General features: G+C 39.3%; 2 protein-coding genes and 1 long non-coding RNA gene across 3 annotated transcripts; 2 read left to right on the top strand and 1 right to left on the bottom strand.

The window, feature by feature from the left end:
• Positions 1–6065: 6065 nt before the first annotated feature.
• On the top strand, positions 6066–9030 carry slc18a3b (solute carrier family 18 member 3b). The gene has a single exon (XM_085169768.1). It carries the CDS (start codon positions 6715–6717, stop codon positions 8281–8283), a length of 1569 nt encoding a protein of 522 aa, XP_085025894.1. The 5' UTR covers positions 6066–6714; the 3' UTR covers positions 8284–9030.
• A 539-nt stretch (positions 9031–9569) lies between these two features.
• chatb (choline O-acetyltransferase b) lies at positions 9570–21444 on the top strand. The gene is made up of 15 exons (XM_085169767.1): positions 9570–9803; positions 10305–10425; positions 11169–11360; positions 11854–11972; positions 13301–13354; positions 13465–13645; positions 15318–15495; positions 15615–15784; positions 15861–15961; positions 16071–16199; positions 16294–16416; positions 16513–16654; positions 16891–16953; positions 17333–17470; positions 19289–21444. The coding sequence occupies exons 2-15, from the start codon at positions 10381–10383 to the stop codon at positions 19553–19555; spliced, it is 1902 nt and encodes a 633-aa protein (XP_085025893.1). The 5' UTR covers positions 9570–9803; positions 10305–10380; the 3' UTR covers positions 19556–21444.
• Positions 13091–15322, bottom strand: LOC146512558 (uncharacterized). Its single transcript, XR_014875647.1, has 2 exons — positions 13977–15322; positions 13091–13710 (listed from the first exon to the last, which is right to left on the bottom strand). It is a non-coding gene; the product is annotated as an uncharacterized LOC146512558 (long non-coding RNA).
• Positions 21445–21921: the final 477 nt, after the last annotated feature.

The raw sequence follows: 21921 nt of genomic DNA, 5'->3' as shown, positions 1-21921 counted from the left end.
GCGCCGAATAGTTCTAAAACAAATGCTGTAGTTTTTTTTTTAGTAAATAGGCAAGCATTTGCATTTTCTGTCTGCATGCACATGAATAGACGCTTCAGAGCAGGAACACATAATCCTACACAGCAAATCCAGCATGTCCAAATTAACACTGTCAGATTTGATTTCAACACTTTTAAAGTGTCTATATGGGTCCACACCAGAGAGTGTTAATTTAACTCTTTTTGGAGAGTTGGTATGTTAACTCTGATTTAGTGTTAAACACCAAATCTGTCTGGAGTTGATAATTTAACACTTGGTGTTAAGAGTTTATATATTAACTCTCAAAGAGTATTTTAGTTTAACTACGTAAGAGTTATCTTCTAATTCATTCTAAAAAGCGGGAATTTTACTGTTCTGAACTTCTAGAAATTTCTTTTGGAAATAAACATTTACTAAAAAGACGCAATGGTTTTTGAAAAACATTTATTCTGAACTGTGCACCACAATTTCAAAACATTTTCTGAAAGATGTAACAGTGTACATGTTCTCACTTTCATTAGAATTTCGTTTATCAAAAGGTCTGACATAGGTGAGCTGGTAAATGCAAATAACAGCATTCTCATCACTTATTTCAATAAATACAAAATACAATATGCATGTCCTTCATTCATCACTTTGTGGAACTTCAACGCACTTCTGCTCTCCCCCATATTCCATCTTCACAAGCATATCCTATGTGGAGATTGAATAAAAATTAGTTGACACTAATTAATGGCACAAATCAATTGCAGCACAGTAAAAAAAAAAATAAATAAAAAAAAAAAGAAATCCTTTTTGAGCCATTACTTGTGTAAAGTATTTTCCCAAAAGACAAGGACACAGGCAACAGGTAATACTGAACTAAATGTAAAACCTCAACCTTTTTCATTTTTACCTAAACCGTGTGCACAAAACTCTGGAGGGATCTAAATGCTAACGTAGAACCAGTCAGGACGTCTGCTACTGCTGTTTGCTCGTTTTTTATGGGAGATCGTTTTCAGGCTTCAAGTAGCACCATTATACCAACATTTCACATTCTAGACATTGTTTTAAGTGTATTTGACCAAAAAATTTAACCGAAAATTCACATGCAAGCTTTTTTTCAAGGCTGTGGTATTTGCCGAAAACAATACCTTTCAGCTAGCTAAAACAGCGAGCGGTGCTATCAGCGAGCAACATGGCTAATGCCTTTCACACAGCTTTGTCTCAACTCCAAAGAGCCACAGAAGTAAAAGCTAATAATAATAATTGAAACAATCTTTGAAAAAATGACTTACCAAGCATGGCAAACAACTCAAATATGTAGAGCAAAATGTTCTGAAACGGCTTCACTTCAGCTTCGATCGGAGCCGTGCTGGGGGCGGAGTCTGTGAATTTACTCTATTAGTGTCATAGCCCCTGTAGGAGTTCAGAGTTAAGAGGTCAAGAGTTAATGTTTCCATTGTAACACCTCCAGATTTGAAATAGAAACACTCATTATTAACACTCGATTTTAACTACTATCATTTTACACCTCAGAGTTACATTAAAAGCATGTGACTCTACTTAGAGTAAAATTAACTCTAAGACTACTAACACCAAAACATTTAACACTTTTGAATTTGCTGTGTACCTGTAACAGATTAAATGAGTGATTTTTTTTGCAGTGACCCTATATTGGCTTGGCAATTTCATAAAACCAGCAATGAAATGTCTTTGTGGGTTGAGTTACTAAGCCACGTATATTCCAAAGATCACCACAGAAGGTGCACATACTGTAGAGCAGGGCTGTCAAACATAAGGCCTGGGGGCCAGATTTGGCTCATCAAGGACTCTATTCCGGCCCACTTGATGACTTTGGAAAATGTGAAGGAGGGCATAGATTTTGGATTTTTAACTGTTTTACAGTTTTTCCTACTAATAAGGGACCTCCTTTACTGCCATTCATACTACATCAAAGTAATTAAGTAATAGATAAACAATAACAAAACACAAAAAAAACGGTTTTATCGCTATCTGCTAAAGAAATTTATGTTAAGCTTTAGAGTAAATTTAGATTTATCTTTTTATGTCATTTTAGACATGCTCACAGATGTCAGCATTTCTTTATTGTGTAGAAAAACTTGAGTTGTACTGCTGAATTTGCACTTCTTTTCCCTGTATTAAATTGGATTAAATGTCTATATAAACTTCTTTACACTGACAAATGGAGGGGTTTCCCTGGTTCGGCCCACTTCAATTCAATTCAATTCAATTCAATTTTATTTATATAACGCCAAATCACAACAAAAGTCGCCTCAAGGCGCTTCAGATCAAAGTGGGCTATATGTGGGCCCACGATGTAAAATTAGTTTGCCATTTCTGCTGTAGAAGAAACAACTCCAGCTCTGATGCTAAATGTATCCACAGCAGAAATAATCCACTGTGAGACGATCCTTGTCACACTAACCTCCGAGGTGTGACGTTGTTGCCCGCAGGCTGGTCGTAAGGGGATTAAACTCTCTCACCATCAAATGGCAGCCTTCTTTAAGGGAGAAGGACTCAGCCTAATGAGCAACAGTGAAGCAGTTCTGAAATTAGACTGTTGGCTGCTTAAATTAGAATGACGAACCCCTGCATTTAAATGTTGAATTGCATAAAGTCATAATTTTTACCCCAGTAAGGCATCTCTTAAAGTTGCTATTGGAACGTTTTTGTTTTTAATAGTGCAGACAGACAGAAGATTTGAGTCAACTCAGAACTAATGTACAGTATGAACAGTGACAATACCTGCAAATTAAATGGCATTCCCATTTGCTTCAGCTGCACTTTGAGTAGCATGCCTAACCAAAAAAAAAAGGCTGAACATTGTGCTAAGTTAGCAATGTTTTTGTGAGTTTGTATTTTTTTCTGTATCTTTTCTTGAATGTAAAAATGTGACAAGTGGGGATAAAAGTAAGTTGAAAAGCTTGAGCAGGGAAAAAAAATGCATCGCCTAATCAGAAGCTGCCTCGGGAATGCTGTTATGCAGCCTGCTCATTAGCATCGGATTTCCTTCCAGTATATGAGCAAGGTCTGCTCATTAGGAGGAGTTAAATGTTTGGCATAATCATGTCCTTCCTCCAACGGCTCCTGCTGCGATCAGGACTTTTCTTGAGAAAGATTAAAGAACTAAAAGATCAGCATCAAGTTCTTAGAAACAGTTGGCTGATTGTGTGTGTGGTCTAGTGATCTAATTTGGTCAGAGCTGTAGATAGACACTGTGGTAATAGCAGAAAGTTCACAAGAAGAAAGTAGAACCTGTCACAGACAGATAAAGCCTGACTGAGCCTTCCCCCAAAACAAATAAGTGATTACAACCCTTTTCATCCAATAGAAACGTTAAGATTTGGGATCCACCCACCAGGCAAGCTGACGGTTAATAGAAAATAGAGGTGTGCTAAATTTATTACTCTTCACAGTTGTTAGAAAGTAGAATGATGCCTGTCCTTATTTGGCAGCTTTCTCTAATATAAGGATGAGGATAATAATAACTTCAATTTAAAAAAATAAATAAATAAATACATCCCTAGAAAATAAAAGTCCAAGATGTTTAAAGAAGAGCCTTAAAAATCTACTGTGTGCCATTTATATTTGGCTGGAAAAATAAATTAGGTCACTAAAATACAGAGGATATCACTGCTTTAACATTATCTTCAGTTCTAAAAAACACTTATTGACCTACCACGTCAACACCAATCAATCGTAGGCTTGCTTAATGAAAAAGCGTCATAACTTCCACAGTGTTGTAATCACTTGTGAAGATTGTTCTTTTGCATGCTTCAAAAGAACCTCAGTTTGTTACATGCCCTCCCTTACTATTCTATCCTAGTTTAAATTGGCACAATAGTGTTTAATTCCGAAACAGCAAGCCAATATAAGGGAAGTGTATCATTCCAAAAGCAATTATTTGTGCAGCTGAATTAAATTGGTGGAAACATTTTGAAGAATTTTGGTCGAAGAACACTTGCTTTGCTAAAAGGCCCTAAAATATCTAAAAACAGGAACAGTGAGTGATGCAAAAATCATCTTTGAAGTTTAGCCACAAGGGACGGCTGAGTGAAAACACTATTTGTAAAACCTCCAGAGACACTATATGGACCTAGCTGGTGAAGTCCTGCATGTTTACAGCATTAATACTGAGCATGTGTTTACTCATGTAAGAGACAAAGGTGAAAGCTGCCTATCAAAGAAGAAAACCAAAGGGCAACTAAACCCTCCATTAAATATTACACACTACAGTCCAGAGGTCAGATCATATCAGAGAGTGGAAGGAAGCACGTTAGGTAGTAAAACCCAACCTCTGATGCTTGGCTTAGTGTTACATAATACTATCTGTTCATAATAGTTTCTGGGTCACAAGTGTTATCATAAATTTTGATGCCATTAGACCACGAACTGTGTCAAAGATGTGACATATCTGAAGTGGATTTTTTATGCAATGATTTTTAAAGGATTAGATCACGCCTGCGTCACTAGGCATCTAGAAAACCTTGCCCCTAGTCTCATCCATTAAGCCTCTCTGTTGTACTGTCTTCACGTCAGAGGCCGAGTCATCATCCATAATTCAGGTCTGAGGATTAGGCTGAAACTCTTGACTCTGCTAAATTATGCATGAATGAAGTATAAGGCAATAATATTCTACATTTTTTTAAGTGTTTATGTAATATGTATGTTTATCTCTCTCTCTCTCTCTATCTGTGTGTGTGTGTGTGTGTGTGTGTGTGTACCTACACATATACATATATGTATATAAATCACTTAGGCACAGTCACTTACATAAAGTACATGCTGCTTAATCTTTATATCTTTTTTTAAATCTTTTTATCTTCAATATTTAATAAATAATCCAACTCAAGTGCATACATATATATTCATACACTTTCCTGTGCAAAACTTCTGAGCCACCTTTCCCATCTCCTCATTCCCTGTTTCCAAGGTATAGAGCAGAATTATTTTTTAAAGGAATGACCAAGAACTATTTGAGCCTAATTATTATTCTTATTATTACTACTATTGTTGTTGTTGTATTAGCAAATTTTAATTTAATACATTTAAATGTTATTCTTTTTTTTTTAACCCAGATTGCTGTACTTCAATTAATATTAGTTTTCTAGTACCAACGAAGAGGTGCCAGTCTTGTGGTCTGTCCTTTAGCGTGCGCTACCCTGTTCACCCTGTTTATTTTAATCATTTGCAGGTCGTTATCGCCCTCTACTGACAAACAGAAAGAAGTCTTGTTAAAATGCATATATTAGAATCACATACAGACAGAAAGTAAGAATAACAACTATATAAAAAAAATTATTTTGCAGTTTCTCTTGTAGCGTCATACAACAAACAACAGACTTAAATAGCAATAGGACTGCGCAAGACAAATATTTGAAAGAAACCGAAACTAAAGCATTTAATTGAAATTCTTTTAATGGGTCCTTTGGGTAGTAATAGCCTGTAAATAATTCTACAACTGTATAAAATGTCAGGACTGTAGTACTTAGTAAAGGTAATGCAGTGATTTCCACTCCTGTTGTTTGTACCAATGAATTTTCTCCACGAGGTGTCGCCGATGTTAAACTTGTACCCTGCACAGTGTCTGCGCAGAGAGCTGCATGCGACATTATTCCGTGTAAATGCAAACGTTAACAAGCGCCATGACTTTTGGGAGTTTAGGCAACATTTTTAAGAAGGCCATGAAAAGTATCTTTGCTTCAAAAAATGAGTGAGAGACTCAAACTTAGCCTTTTAAAGAGCCCGTGGGGGCGGAATCTGTCCACGGTACTGGAGTCTTTTGGGTGCAGAAAAGGGCAGTGTGACAAAGTAACTTTAAACAATAAGGTCAATGACGTTACTGGCAAGTCTAAGAAATGTCGTAAATGTTGTGTTTTGTGCGATTGATATGGATAGACTTTTATTCTGAAAACATGTACCGTCTCCTGTGCGTATATACTGGTGATGACAAAGCGCAATATATTTTTCTATATCTCCAAAGTCTAGAGTCACACACTGAGAGTACGAAACGATTTTTCTTCTGCGCCGTTGTAATAGTGCTCACCAGCTCTTATTGGTTGAAGTGATTGCTGCCAATGGTTGGAGATTAACATAAAAGAGACAAGTGGAGAAGGGATCCACTTGGGGGCAAGCTGGTGATGCGTCATAGCACTTGCTGAAAAGAGGAGACAAAAAAAGGGACTAAAATAGCGCCGAACCTGCGGGTTAATGTGTACCAATGGCCACGGAGTCACTCGTGGTCTCGGAGCAGAGCGCAAAAGTGCCACAGGTGATAGGAGGTATGACAACAGAGATAAGCGAGATTGAGTGTTCTCTGTTGTGCAAATAATTATCAAAATCTCTCCAAACAAAAACTTTGAAATGTAAGAATAGAAGCTGAAACCTCTGCAAGGTGCAGAAAATCTACGATTTCACCACGTCACTTCTCGGGAGATCATGAAACATCATCGGACGTGGCTGAACCGAGGACAAGAGGAGAAAGCTGAAGAAAACCATCTTCACAGATGAGGCAGCCAAGTTCATCTGCGCCTCTCCCTTTACGCACAGGCGAGGTGAGGACGGAGAGCGTTACTTCAGTGTAAAGAAAGCACCAATGAGTCATCCGAGGTGTTAAAAAGATCGGCATCAGACGGAAGAAGCACAAATACAGTTTTGAATCGAAAATCCTTTTTTTTTAAAGAAAAGCACACCATGGATGGAGAAGGAGGCTCTTCGGGGCTGGCCAAATCAGCCGCTGTAAAACTGTCCGAGATGGGTGAAAGAACCAAGCAGTTAGGCACCGCGATGCGGGATCCTCACCAGCAAAGACGGATCATACTGGTGATTGTTTGCGTGGCTCTCCTGTTGGACAACATGCTCTACATGGTAATCGTGCCAATTATTCCAGACTATCTTGCTGATCTGGAGCTTGAGCAGTCAGAACACGTCCACGTTGTGATGCACCCCAACACTTCGGCAAACAGCACAAGCCAGGACAAAAGCAACAAGGACAATTTAGATATCCAGATAGGAATACTTTTTGCATCAAAAGCCATCCTCCAGCTCTTAGTTAACCCCCTGTCGGGAACTTTCATAGACCGGGTGGGATATGACATTCCACTTTTAATTGGACTGACTGTCATGTTTGTCTCTACCTGCATCTTCGCTTTCGGGGAGAATTACGCGACTCTCTTTATGGCCAGAAGTTTGCAGGGTCTCGGTTCTGCTTTCGCAGACACCTCTGGAATCGCAATGATAGCTGACAAATACACGGAGGAGGCAGAGAGAAGCAGGGCGCTCGGCATTGCTCTGGCGTTCATCTCTTTCGGGAGTCTGGTGGCGCCTCCCTTCGGGGGCGTCCTGTACGAGTTTGTCGGCAAACGAGTGCCGTTCATCGTGCTCGCCTGCATTTGCCTGGCGGATGGCTTAATGCTACTGACCGTGATCAAGCCATTCTCTAACAGGACTAGAGAGAACATGCCAGTCGGCACCCCCATATACAGACTCATGATTGATCCCTACATAGCTGTGGTGGCCGGGGCACTGACAGTGTGTAACATCCCCCTTGCCTTTCTAGAGCCAACTATAGCCAACTGGATGGAAACCACCATGCACTCATCTCAGTGGGAAATGGGGCTCACCTGGCTCCCAGCCTTCTTCCCTCACGTTCTCGGTGTTTACATAACGGTTAAATTGGCAGCACAACATCCAAATTTGCAGTGGTTTTACGGAGCTGTGGGCATGGTTATCATAGGGGCGAGCTCCTGCACAGTTCCCGCATGCAAAACTTTTGGGCAGCTTATCGCCCCGCTGTGCGGCATCTGTTTTGGCATAGCGCTGGTAGACACTGCCCTGCTGCCCACACTTGCATTTTTAGTTGATGTGCGTCATGTTTCTGTGTATGGTAGTGTTTATGCTATTGCAGATATTTCCTACTCTGTCGCTTATGCTATGGGTCCCATAGTAGCCGGGCAGATAGTGCACAGTCTCGGTTTTGTACAACTTAATCTTGGTATGGGTCTTGTCAATGTGCTTTACGCACCAGCCCTGCTGCTGCTGCGCAACGTGTGCCAAATGAAACCGTCCTACTCAGAGAGAGATAACCTGCTAGACGAAGCTCCGCAGGGGCTGTACGACACAATCAAGATGGAGGAGAGGAGAGCGAAGAAGAAGGGTTACAGTTCGGCAGGGAATTGCCTGTCGGTAGATGAGAATGGGTTTGACCCCTTCAGAGCACAGCGGTCCTTGTCAGAAGAGTCCTCCGGCCCGGAGTGCACTTAGACCGGTTACAATCCGACCGACAAATCAAAACAGTTGTGAGATTTGTGAGGCAGACAAATTACAATCTAGTGATTTAAACTTTTATGTAAGTACCGATGTGCAATATAAACACCTAGTCACCAACGTCACAACTGTGTGACTCGTTTTTCAAAGTTTTCTTTCATCTTTTTTCTGACTGTGGTTTCATTGTGTCAACAAACAAGTCTATGTAGCGTTTGTCAAGGATGTATAACTCGAGTTTTGTGAGAGATCTTTCAGCTACCGTTGAATTTGTGTGTACTATTCAGTATTATATATACAAACTATATAAATAGATATAATGTGCGTACAAAATTATATGGGACCAACTGTAAGCAGCACATTTCTCCCCTTCACAAAATAGCCTATATTTTTAGTCTCGGAGGAAACTTTTTTCACTTGCACATCAAAGGCCTCTTTCTTTTTTGTTGTTAAAAATTGTGGATTTTAATAAGTAGGCCTGTTTGTTTTATTTATTTTTTGTTTGAAATTAAATGTATCATAATAAATGGATTTTGTACATATGTGGATACACGCACAATGTAAATTGTTCAAATAAAAAAAATATATATCCGTGGATCTCTACAAAGTGTGTATGCCGTTGCGCGTGTGTGTGTGTGTATGAAACATTTTGTCAAGACGTAGCTAATGATGTCAGTCTCCTTAAGATGAACTAATGTGTATTAATTGAATAATTGTGGTTTTAATAAATCTCTGTTTGGATCAGTGTGACGGTGGTGATTTCATTTTCATAATTTTAATTTCAAATGAATAAAACAACATAAATGCCGGATTTGTTTCGATATTAATATAGGAACTGTAGACGATAAAAGTGGCTAAAAGTTCGCATCACCCCTCCTGCAAACATAAAAACACAAGAAAAGTGTTATTTGATTTCATTACTTTTTTTTTTTTAAACGATCGGGAAAATCATCTTTATTTTTGAATTTTTGCTTGCTGACACAGGAGGCGCACATTAGTCACAGGGCGTAAATAAAAATCGAACAAATTCAAGTGTAACACACATAAACTGATTTAGTTCTCGATTATAACCTCACCACATGTTGTCAAACCCGAGACCATGAGACAAGCTTAGCATTTAAATCTAAAAAACAAAAAAACAAAACTGTGGACCCCGCAGGGTGATCACACGACACCTGAATGACAACCAGACGCTCGGTCCGTTTTTGATATATATTAAAATTTTTATAGGGTGTGGGCGGGAGGGGGGAAGCAAGCTGTCAGATAATATGTTCCGCGAATAGATTTCGATGGGAGGAGTTTCTTGCCTCAAGGGGGTAGGTAAACGCAAACACCTTCAGCATCTTTTCCAAGGCGTGCTTTAATGTGGAGCCACAGCCGTATGGCGACGCGTGGGGAAAGGGGAGCAGTCCAGCGTCTAAACGGAGTTTTCCTCTAACATGGGCTTTCACCGCTTGGACGTGGGAGGTGATGCCAACTTTCACACACTTCTCTGACCTTTTGATCGCTTCGCTGATCGGGTAAGGCTCTGATGAACTGCAACAAACGGAGACTTTGTGTTCATTTCAAAAGTTATCATCATCTCAGTTTTCTGAGCCTGTTTGGCGCACAGCGGGGGGAGATTTCTTTACTTTACAGTTTTGCTCAAGTTAAGTTTTAGTTAATCAGTCCACTTGTTTTCCACTAAAAAGACTTGCATCCAATGATGCTCCTCTTCATTGTGTCTCTTTAGGATTTTAGCACTTTTAACATTAAAATTGATGTAAAAGAAAAACCTCTTTATTTTTAAGGGAAGGAAATAGAAATGGGCTTTTTAAAATGCTTATCTGTCTGCAGTGAGTCAGGAGGCGCAGCTGGAATGCAAGCACAAGAAGTAAATTGCGTTAGGCTGCAACTTGATCAAAAATGGAAGCCTGCTGGCTCACTTTCAGACAGCACACAACTGTGTAGTTACATTTTATCAACAGGCCTAATTTTTTATTTTTTTGCTTCTTTTCTCTCCTTGAACACGCTTCATGCAGGAACGGCTGAAGCCAGACCCTATTAGGGGTGGGGGGAGATTCCGAGTTATATTCACTGGTCGAGACTGGACTAATCATGCCAATCTTGGAGAGAGGGACGGCGAGAGACCAAGACAGCCAAGTATGAACACACACCGCTGCTTCTTTCTTGTCTTCTTTACGTCAGCTTTACTTTTTCGTGCCGAGCGCTGCCCGTGGTGCCTAAATTCGCAAAGTAACGGTACTGGAGATCAGCACCACGGACAGCGCCAGCTTCATTTGCCTAACTGGCCGCTAGGGGCAAAAAAAACCCTCATTCGAGAACATAGAAAGTATGTTCAAGACACAATTTTGTGCAGAAATTTGATCAAAATGATGCAGCAGACTATAATATAACAGAGACAATGTTGCGTTTACTGGGTCAAACCAGTGCTTAATTAGATAAATAAATAAATAAATAAATAAATAAATAAATAAATTTATTTATTTATTTATTTATTTATTTATTTATTTATTTATTTATTTTCTAAATACCAATTAAGGACCTTCTGAAAATATCTAAAGATTTCCAAGAATTTGCAGATACATTGTTCTGCATTTGCACTGCACGTCTCCATATTATAATCTTGGCTAACCAACAGCATGCAAATGACCAAACATCACACAGATAATATTATCAATTTGAACTTACCTCATGGGTAATTTGCAATGCACAGGAGACTGTGTAGTTTATTCTCAAATTGGCCTTGAAGCAGTCAAAATGCATTATTAACTTGGGTTCTAATAATAAACGACTGCTTTAACTAATGAACACTGAATCCCATTAAAATGTTGACAGTTGCTTTCCTTCCATTACTCTTCGTGTGATGTTTTTTGTGATATCAGGTGCTGCCAAAGGTCCCCGTTCCCCTGCTGAAACAAACCCTTGACACTTACTTGAAGTGCGTTCAACACCTGGTGAAGGAAGAGCAGTTTAAGAAAACAAGGACCATTGTGGAGAAGTTTGGGGCTCCTGGGGGCGTGGGAGAGACTCTCCAGAAGAAGCTTTTAGAGAGGAGGGACAAGATGACAAACTGGGTAAACACAGACCTAACAGATGAAAAGTTGTTTATGTGCATGAACAGGAAAAATTACAGTGCGCATCCTACTTCTATCAATAAGGAGCTTCTGTATTGTTTTGACTTTATGACTATATAAATACCTGCATGTGTTTTTGCACTGTTTGCTAGATAGTTGAATTGCTGAAAGCAGCTGTAAATTATTTTATTTAGGATAAAAAACAATTAGTTAAAAAAAGTCTTAAACTCCGTGATAAAGATTTATCCCTGCCGCCGATTGTGCTTTGTCTGGGTGATCGGTCAGTCCACTAGCCATCCAGCTCAGTGAAATCTATCACACTCCCACTCTCACACTAGCCCCACTCTCCCACTCTCCTTTTCATCTGGCAGTGATACACTGTAATGGCTTTTTACTTCACTGCACAGGTCTCAACTCTGAAAGTAATAACTTGAGTCCAAACACATTTAACAAAGCAACATTTCTCAAAAACTGTCCCTGTGTTCACATTTAGGTCTATGACTACTGGCTGGAGGACATGTACCTGAACAACAGGTTGGCCCTGCCAGTCAACTCCAGTCCTGCCATGGTGTTTCCTAAGCAGATGTTTAAAGATCATAAAGACGCCCTCAGGTATGTTCTGGACTTCTGCTATGCTGACTTTTTTTATTCACCCTTCTTTTTGAGGTTGTAAAACCAAAGTTTTTTTTAGAATAAAAGGTCAAACTAATCAAAATTGAAGATGCAGATGTTTCTGTTTCCGTATTTAAATTCTTTAGCAGGTGATATTTGAGTCAGATAAACATCAGAATTTAGTTTGATTCTCTGTAAGTTGTCTTTCTAGGTGTGTATCAAGGGAATGAATGACAAAAAAAAAGCATATTTATCCAGAGGGGAAAAGTCTCAATAGGTCAGAACAAAAATAACTACAGCTTTCTTTTATTAACAGGGAATCTACCTTTCAATTACTGTCTTAAATAACAGATTTTTTTTTTAAAAATCTGAAAACCATCAGAAATTATGAGTTTATTTTTCTATATGATCCAGAAAACACAAGCTGGAACTTTTAAATAGTTGTTTTAAATGTATGTAAATGAAAATATTCTTTTACTTATTATTACTGTTATTTTCTGATCATCTATCCTTAAAACCAATATTCTCTGTCAAGCTGCAAGCAAATGTGGGAGAGCTACAACGTAACTCACTTAATATGTCACACAATGACTGAGCATAATGTGAGTGCGTGCTAAGTTCTGTACCAGAGGAAAAAACAGGTCACATGCTGAATGTTGCACAAAATACTGCGCAAACACATAATCAGCTCTTTAGCTGCTGACAGATTTTTATGTTCTTTTGTATAGATGCAGACTCAGATTATTATCTGAATTTTACAGTCCTGGAAAGAATCTTTGACCGTTATTAAATGAGCTGTGGTCTGCCAGAAATTACACCGGTCCATCCAGCCCTGTAGCTCAACATTAGCTTTTGTCAGCTTGCACAGCCACTAAGTGAATATTTCCAGAGCACCCCAAGCAGCTGGTAATCTACTGACACGGCCGCTTATTAGATTGGGAGTGACAGGGCCAAGCTCTCCGCGGAGACTCTTAGTCAGGCCTCATTTAGGGGTGTGGTGCACTGAGGCTGCCTCCTTTGTATTGATCTGGCTTTGAACGTAATAACACCAAGACAAATGATATACAACATGAGACCTGACAAGCCGCTGCATTTTCCCCCTTTGCCCACTCACCCACTCACACATACAGACCGGCTCTCTCTCTCTCGCAGATGAACACACGCAACTCTCACACTGTATCCCAGTAATTCACCATAATGTGATTACTGTTAGTTCTTTGAGAGATGGGAGTATATGTAATTGCAATCACAAGCCATGCTGCTGTATAACTTTGGTGTTTCACAACAATACCACTTTCAAATTTCACCCTCTTTCTTGCTCTTTTAAGATTTGCCGCCCGTCTCATCAGTGGAGTTTTGGAATACAAGGCTCTCATTGATGTGTAAGTTCAACCTGCAAGCTATGTGGATTGAAGATTAAAACCAAAATTATATAATAATGAATCACAAGTCTTTTCATAGGTGATCTGGTGTGTGTAAAAATGTCTCTCAGGCGATCGCTGCCAGTGGATTTCACTCGAGGCCAGCTAGCTGTCATGCCTATGTGCATGGAGCAGTACTATCGCCTCTTCACCTCCTACCGCTATCCAGGGTTAAAGACAGACACGCTGAAGGTCCAGATGAAGGCAGCATCCTCAGCACCGGAGCACATGATTGTGGCATGCAAGAATCAGGTCAGGACACTGGCCGTTGAGGAGACTTCTCACACTCAGTAATACTGCTGATTAAAGAGTGTTTTCTGTCCATTTGAGAGAATACACATTAAGTGACATACAAGTCAGTTTCCATGTAGCAGAGATGCTCAAGTCAGATTTTAAAGTAAGGACTAGTCTAAGCACCTTTACTTGAGTAAATATAAATTATACCTTTTTTTTTTCCTGTGGTAACAGTAAATAAAGAAACAACCAACTCCCTTTTCTACACCCCTCTCAAATACAGAAAAAAAGCTAAGAAAAATAATAATTGTAAGTAAAGTCATTATTGAAAGGAATCTGAGAAACTTACCCAATGTACCCACTACTGCACCTCCTGAGGATCATCTTATAGACCTTTTGCATGAAGGACAGATAGAACAGAATTAGACCTGTTAGTTATTTGACTAATTTTAATTCTGCTGTAACAGGGGAGTCAGTTCTTTCTCAAAAAGCAGCGCCTGCTATGAAAGTGTGACTATCTGTGGCTGACAGTGTCTATTTGAATATTTAAACTGGCCAAAGTTTCATACTGGGACAAGACGGACCAGGAAGTACTAAACAGGAATTGTCATAATAGACAGCATGTAGCGGTAAGGTAAGCTATAGTTTCACAGCCGAGCCAGGTGACAGAAGTCATTTAAATCCCCAATAAGGCTCTCCTACTTGACTTTTATAGTTTAACTGCTTTACTTTAAACCTAGCTTTTAACCCAGCTTTAAAATAAAGCAGGTAAGAATTGTGTGTGTGTGTGTGTGTGTGTGTGTGTGTGTGTTCCTGTCTAGCTATCTTTGTGAGGACCGAAATCTGCATTCTACTATACTTGTGAGAACCAACAGCCACTTGTGAGGATACACTCACCGGTCCTCACAAGTTTGAAGGCCTTTTTGAGGCTCAAAATGTGGTGTTAGTGTCAGGGTTACAAGGTTATGGTTAGGTATTAGGGTAAGGGTTAGGGTTAGGCATTAATTTTTAATGGTTAGGGTTAGGGTAAGGGGCTAGAGAAACCATTATGTCAATGAAGGTCTTCACTAAGATAGCTGAACGGGCTTGTATGTGTGTGTGTGGTCTGTTCCTTACCTATCATCTAACACAATCCCCTGTACAAAACAGCCTGTACTCATTACCATCTCATCTCAGAGTCACATCAAAGTCACCGATCCACATTCAAGCACATGTCACCAACATCTGCAGCATCTATAGCCCATGGCTAATATATTGATTTTTATGAAGGTTAAGAACGAGACTGCAAATTAACATGGAAAAATTCAGGAACTCTCCCCTGGAAATGATTCTGGGAGCCATCAATCTGTAGCCTCTAAGGGCCCGTCCCTATGGAGATACAGGGAGTTAACTTAATTACTGCAGATTAAATCGGCCACTTTGTCTGAGAGCTTCCTTGAGTCGCATGTTAAACTGATCGTGGAAGAGAAGCAGGTAATTGGCCCTTCTCAGTCCCTGCCATTATTACTAATGTCGTTATTATCTCAGCTGTTCAAACAGTAGCCGTAAGGTTAGCTATAAAGCGCAATTAGCATGCAAGGAAATAGTTTAACTTAAATATTCTCCTGTCGAGTTGAATCATCCTGGTGAAGCTGTGCTTGATGGAACAGTTGAGAGACTTGTGATTGCTGTCATTTATTTTTCTCACTAGTTTTTCGTGTTGGATGTAGTCGCAAACAGCAAGCAGCTCAGTGAGGAGGAGATCTTATCCCAGCTGGAGAAGATTGTGAAAATGTCTGAAAACGCTGAGGAGAAGCTCCCCCCTTTTGGCATCTTGACATCTGATGGAAGGACAGAATGGGCACAAGCTAGAGAGGCACTAATAAAAGGTCTTACCACAACTTCATTCTTACTCAATTTAACATTTTAATCAAATTTTTTTAAAAAAAGGGTTTTTTTTTAGAAAAAGCAAATCCAGGACATGGGTTTCCTTCTTTCATCTGTCCAGATCAGATCAACAGGGACTCTCTGGCACTGATTGAGAGCTGCATCTGTGTGGTGTGTCTGGATGAGCCCAGCGGCCTGCAACCCAGCGACACCAACAGGGCCCTGTTGATGCTACATGGTGGAGGACATGAAAAGAACGGTGCAAACCGCTGGTATGACAAGTCAATGCAGGTAAGACGATATTCCAGGTGCTTCAGTTTTCCATGACTGTAAAGTTTGGGTAATCACTTAATCCCCATTTTCTCAGTTTGTTGTAGGCATGGATGGGATATGTGGAGTGGTGTGTGAGCATTCGCCATTTGAAGGGATTGTTCTGGTGCAGTGCTGCGAATACATAATGAAATATATGTAAGTTAGCCCACTGTAGCAAGACAGGCCACACACTGAATATGGTCATCTAAATGAATGCTGATGAGGCCAGAAGTGTCTGAAAGAAACGTGTTGTTGTTCTGAACAGAATGGAAAGTTCTTCCAAGATGGTCAAGTCCTCCAGCTATAGAGAGCTTCCCCCTCCAAGGAGGCTACGCTGGAAATTTAACCCACATATCCAAGGACTCTTAGCAGCATCTGCAGAGAGACTGCAGAGGCAAGACTAGCACAAACACACAACTACAATTATAAATAAGTACAGGATTTTTTTGAGACAGGAAGTCACAAAAATCTACTGTTTTCTTCTTCAGGCTGGTGAATAATCTCGACATGAATGTTTTCAAATTTAAAGATTATGGGAAAGAATTTATCAAGCAGCAGAAGATGAGTCCAGATGCCTTCATACAAGTTGCCTTGCAGCTTGCATTTTTCAAGTAACAAATATTCAATGTGTGATATCATAAGCATATCTCTAATTGAACTGTTTGCCATCAAGGTGCAGTTTCAAATCATGTCTGCCCTGCACTTAGATGCACTGGAAGGCTCGTGTCCACTTACGAGAGTGCATCAATTCGGCGTTTCCAAGAAGGTCGCGTAGATAACATTCGCTCAGCGACCGCCGAGGCCCTGGCCTTTGTAAAGTCTATGGCAGATGAGAGGGGAGCGTTCTCTGTGAGTCATTTTTCTCACTTCCGCTTTAATTACTAACTCCCACTTTACTGCTCATCGCGCCTCACTAATGAAACAGGTGCGACTGGCAACCTTGGCAAGGAAAAGTCAGTCAACCAGATGATCCCCCTGAAGATTTAGCAGATCTATGAAAAATGGCTGGCTTTGCTGCTGTCTCGATGCAACAAATGTCCTGTGTCCACTTTTTTTTTCATTGAATGACTTTTCTTCTCTGACAGGACTCAGAAAAGATGAATCGACTGGGGGATGCAATTAAAGCCCAGACAAGTTATACAATTGCAGTGAGTATTAATCCAAAGTTCTCACCACACCAGCCAAGAAATGGTCGACATGTGCAATAAAGCATGCTATGTAATTAGCTTTATAAGTACTGGTAGATTCTAGATTCTAGATTTGATATCTATAATGCACAGATGGAAATTCTACATTAATTTCCTCATCTAATTTTTGCAAAATAAAAAATTAGAACAAGTTTTACTTCCAAAAATTTTTTTTTTTTGCCCCAAAAATGACTGTAAGAGGATGGTAAAAGCTTTGGTGAGGCTCTGGTTGTGGCTTAGCTGTATTTCAATGAACAGTGAGCCACATTTCTGGGATAAAGAAGTCTGTTTTAGTGAATGGAGGTGGAAAAGTAACTATTCATAAAAATATGTTTTTCAGGCGATTACAGGAATGGCGATAGACAATCACCTCCTTGGACTTCTGAGGATCTCAAAGGAGCTCAACATGGAAAAGCCAGAAATCTTTTGTGATGAGACATATCTGGCCAGTAACCACTTCATCCTCTCTACCAGTCAGGTACCACATAATCATATGCTATTAAAATATATATATAATTGATACCAGAAATACAAATCCTCTGCAGAACCTACACTCTTCAAGTTACACATTTTTCCCTTTATCGGGACAGATGAAACACCAGATGTTCCATGGAGACAAAAAGAGAAATACAGACGTTTCTCTGCTTTTCCACAAACTAAGAATGAAAAAGAAAAAGATGATGTGTTAATATACCTGTAAAGCACAAATAAATCTGCTATTGTGTTTTCTGCAATTTGAGGATACTCGTGTGCATTTAATTCAAGTTAAGCCGCTGTGGAGTTTTTTAAGGGCAAATTGTCATTCAGTACCACACTCTATAACCAACAAAGACAATCAAGAACAATGAAGACACCTCTTAAAGAGAACCACTAAACCATAAAGTAATTATTTTAAAGCAGTAATGGAGTCTGCAAATGTGCACGTGCCAATTTCCAAACTGCAGAAGCCTAATTAAAGATATTAGGTTTAAGGAGATGCGGAAGAGAGAGGGCAGTGGACTTTTTCACCACATCGTTTGTCACAACCTTAGAGACTGAGATGACGTCTGATGAATGGAGAACAAGTGTACTGGTAGCAGTTTTCAAGAACAAGAATTATGTGGACATCTATAATAACTACAGAGGGATAAAGTTGATGAACAACACCATAAATAAATGGGCAAGAGTTATTGAAGCTAGGTTAATAAGAGAGAGCCCCTTCTTGTTTGCAGTGGTGATGGACAGGTTGACAGATGAGGTCAGGCAGGATGTCCGTGGACTATAATATTCGCAGACAACATTGTGATGTGTAGTGTGAGCAGGGAGCAGGTGGAAGAGAGCCTGGAGAGGTGGAGGTATGCGTTTGAGAATAGGAATGAAAAGGAAAAGAAGCAGATGTGTGTGAATGAGACAGAGACAGGTGTATCAGTGAGGCTGCAAGGAGACATAGTTAAGGTAGACGAGTTTAAATACCTATATGGTCAACCCTCCAAACCAATGGACAGCCCACAAAAGAGATAGAGAAGGGATGAATGCAAGGTGGGTGGGTGGAGATAGCAGCAACAGTGAAAGGGAAGGTTTACAAGACAGTAATAAGACCTGCTATGGTGTTTAGTGAGATGGTAGATGATCCACTGTGGTGACCCCTAAGTTCAACAGCTTAAAGAAGAAGAAGAAGAAAAGGAAGATGACGATGATGATGTTGTTTATCCAACCAAAACATTTTGTTTTTGTTTTTGTTTCTTTGCTAGACTTCACCTGAATCTGACGTCCCCTGATAGTGAATTTATTCTGTTAGACCATCTTTAGATTTAGCTTTTGCTTCCCTCAGAACATTTTCACCCCACAGTAGCAAATTAATCTGGTCTATTCCCGTCCTTCGGCAGCTTCACTGGCTTCCTGTAAAATATCACATTAATTTTAGGAATCTGCTTCTTACCTTCAAGTCTGTCCGTAATCTCGCACCTCCACATCTTTCTAAATTTCTGCACATGGCCACTCCTTCACATAATCTCAGATCCTCTGCCTCCGTTACTTTCATTATACCATCTGATTACCTGACCACAATGGACTTCATCTCTGGAAGTCTCTCCCACACCAAATTTGCAATGTTGATTCTCTACCTATCTATAAAGCCAGCCTTAAAACACATCTTTCTTTTTTTTTAATTTTCTATTGTTTGATTTTAACTTTATGATGTACTGGCTTTTTTTTCTATGATGGCTTCAACTGTGTCCTTTAGTGTTTTAAAAGGCACCTATAAATAAAATGTAGTATTATTATGATGATGATTATAATTATGTGGTCTTGACTCCAGGTTCCTACCACTGTGGAAATGTTCTGCTGCTATGGCCCAGTAGTGCCCAACGGTTATGGCGCCTGTTACGACCCACAGTCAGACCACATCATCTTCTGCATTTCTAGTTTCTGGGACAACACAGAGACTAGCTCGGTCGTTTTCGTTAAAGCCTTGAACGAGGGCCTGCTGGAAATCAGGGACTTGTGCAATAGAAGCAATGCTACAACTAGCAAACTAGCTGTCTCCAGCCAGGGAGCCAGCCAGCCTCATAAATCAGGGAAGTAAGCCATACTGAGGGAGTACGCCCACTCAGCTGCTCCACTCACCACTGTTAGACTTTAGCATTAGACTCAGTAGTTAAGATGCCTTCACATGTCTTTGTTGTCTGTGCAATAGTGTTACTTTCATAACAAAATTCAAAGCCTTAAAGTTCACATGTAACTGTATATGAAACATGTACATTTAAAAAAAATATATATATATATATATATATATATGAAAACTAAAAGAAGAAACAAAAAGTTTTCTCTTGGATCTGTGTGGACAACAGAATGATTTTGGTCCAGCACTGACCCTGCTTGACTTGGTAGACTGACATTAACTGGTCTGCTGCCTTTAGGAAACTAAAGCCATGTCCGCTTTGTAGCACTGATCTGAGGGTCAATTCCTCAGTCAGTGAGAGATTCAGCCGAATGATCCTAGTGTATATTTTAGACTAGTAACATACTTTACATGGAAAAAAAAATACCAACACTAAATAAAAGTCACTTATAACAATCATAACATCCTATAAATGTGATTCTACAAACCTCACTTGTTGTGTGCTGTAAGATTTAAATGTTCTAAAGTTATGTGTTTTTATTCTTCTGATGCCATCAGGTTGCCAAAGAGGCTGTGCAAATGTGAAGTCTGTGTGATGATGAACTTTAAGATGTTTATGCCAACGTGTGTGTGAATACCTTCAAACATAGAAAAGTGGCTGTAAGTGAGTTATGTGATATGGTTTCAGTGGCACATTCAAAGTTGTCTAGCTATAATGTATGTACTGTATTTAAAAGTAAAAGTTATATTATGTGTAAAGTGTTATAAACAGTGCCGCATTATAAGCAAGATACAGTCCACTAATGACTGAGGCATACCACTGTGTTCACTTATGTAAGTGCTTTTTATTTGCACTTGGAGGTAGAAGGAAGTTGATGTTAGCTACACTGTAGGTTCTCTGTGCAATAACACAAAATCAACGCTCAAGGGTATATGTGCAATTTGCCAAAACAGCTCATTAAATGCATGGAGCTTGTGTAATTTTAAATTAACTACAGTGACTATTTTTAATATTCAGACAAAACAGAGTAAGATTTCAGTCAATTCTGGTGATCTATATCATGCATGATGTTATAGCATTTAAATGTTCACTAAAACTGGGATGTAGATTTGTCTACACATATAAATTGTGAGTGGGTTTTTTTTATCTCGTGTGGTGGCTTGTGTTACAGCGAAGCAAATCCGTGGTTACTTAGCGGTGCGGTGTGTGAGAATATTAGTCGTGTGCAAATGACACATAGGATATGTATCTGTGTATCATCAGCCAAAGTGAATGTCACAATTTCCAAAACTATGACCAGAAAAATTACTAGGTGACACATGCATGTTTATTCTTAGAATAATAGCTGTATTTTTATATGTCTGTGTGGAAAGTCTTATAATATAGTGAAATATTGTTAAAGAGAATTTAAAAAATGCCTTAAAACTAAAGTCATGTAAGCTGTTTTCAATAATTTCAATAAATTGTTACAATCTATTGATGTTCAAAGCTTTGATGTTAATTTGATGTGTTTCCTCTTGGTGTTTGCTGTCTAATCTGGGTGATACATGTAAAAGAATATATTTGTAGCAAAGCGGCCTGTTTAATTAATGTTACACTCATCCATGATAACATTTTTATAAAAGTAATTAATGTGTAACATGTCTCTGGCAGATCAGACATGGTGTTTTATGAAGTGCAGTGAAAAGTCCAGTCTTCTTTATTTTGACAACGAAAACAAAATGCTAATTTATTTTGAAAGGCAGTAGCAATATTTTGTTCACAGAAGAAAATACACGTAAAAGCTGTAATAAAACTGTCATGTAGTAAAACTGGAAACTATTCCATAAATAAAAATAACTTAAAACTAAAATCGCGTCTGTATTTTATTTAATTTTTTTTCTTAGAAATTTGATGTTGTGTCTTGCTAATTATCCTTACTTTGGTGGTGTAGGTGCCATGAGGAAATTATAGCTTTTGTATTGCCGGGTTTTATGGTGGTTTTGATTTTTGTGAAGGAGACGCTCTCGTGACTCATCGAGTGTCGCCACTCACTGGCCAATCAGTGCACGCAGTCTGTTATTTTCTGCATGACTTTATCAGTCTCTCACATCACTGTGGAGGAATTTTGACCTACACTAGTTCACAACGTTGCTTGAGTTCATTAAGGTTTGCGGGCATTTGTTTATGCAAAGCTACCACAGCATTTCAATGAGCTTGAGGTCTGGACTTTGAGTGGGCCATTACAACACCTTGATTCTTTTTCAAGCATTCTGTTATAGATTAGCTGCTATGGTGGGATCATTTCCCAGTTTGCCAAAGTTTTAGCTGACAGATGGTCTCACATTTG

This window comes from Neolamprologus multifasciatus, chromosome 8 (assembly GCF_963576455.1).
Source record: "Neolamprologus multifasciatus chromosome 8, fNeoMul1.2, whole genome shotgun sequence".
NCBI lineage: Eukaryota > Metazoa > Chordata > Actinopteri > Cichliformes > Cichlidae > Neolamprologus > Neolamprologus multifasciatus.
Note: the sequence above shows the minus strand (reverse complement) of the source record. Positions and strands in the feature narration are given on the sequence as shown.

What these genes read in the sequence shown, in the direction of transcription:
- slc18a3b (XM_085169768.1), top strand. Translation starts at nt 6,715, where the DNA reads ATGGATGGAGAAGGAGGCTCTTCGGGGCTGGCCAAATCAGCCGCTGTA.
- chatb (XM_085169767.1), top strand. Translation starts at nt 10,381, where the DNA reads ATGCCAATCTTGGAGAGAGGGACGGCGAGAGACCAAGACAGCCAA. An exon ending in TTGTGGCATGCAAGAATCAG is followed by an intron (nt 13,646 to 15,317) that starts GTCAGGACACTG and finishes TTTTCTCACTAG; the next exon opens with TTTTTCGTGTTGGATGTAGT. An exon ending in TCTGCAGAGAGACTGCAGAG is followed by an intron (nt 16,200 to 16,293) that starts GCAAGACTAGCA and finishes TTTCTTCTTCAG; the next exon opens with GCTGGTGAATAATCTCGACA.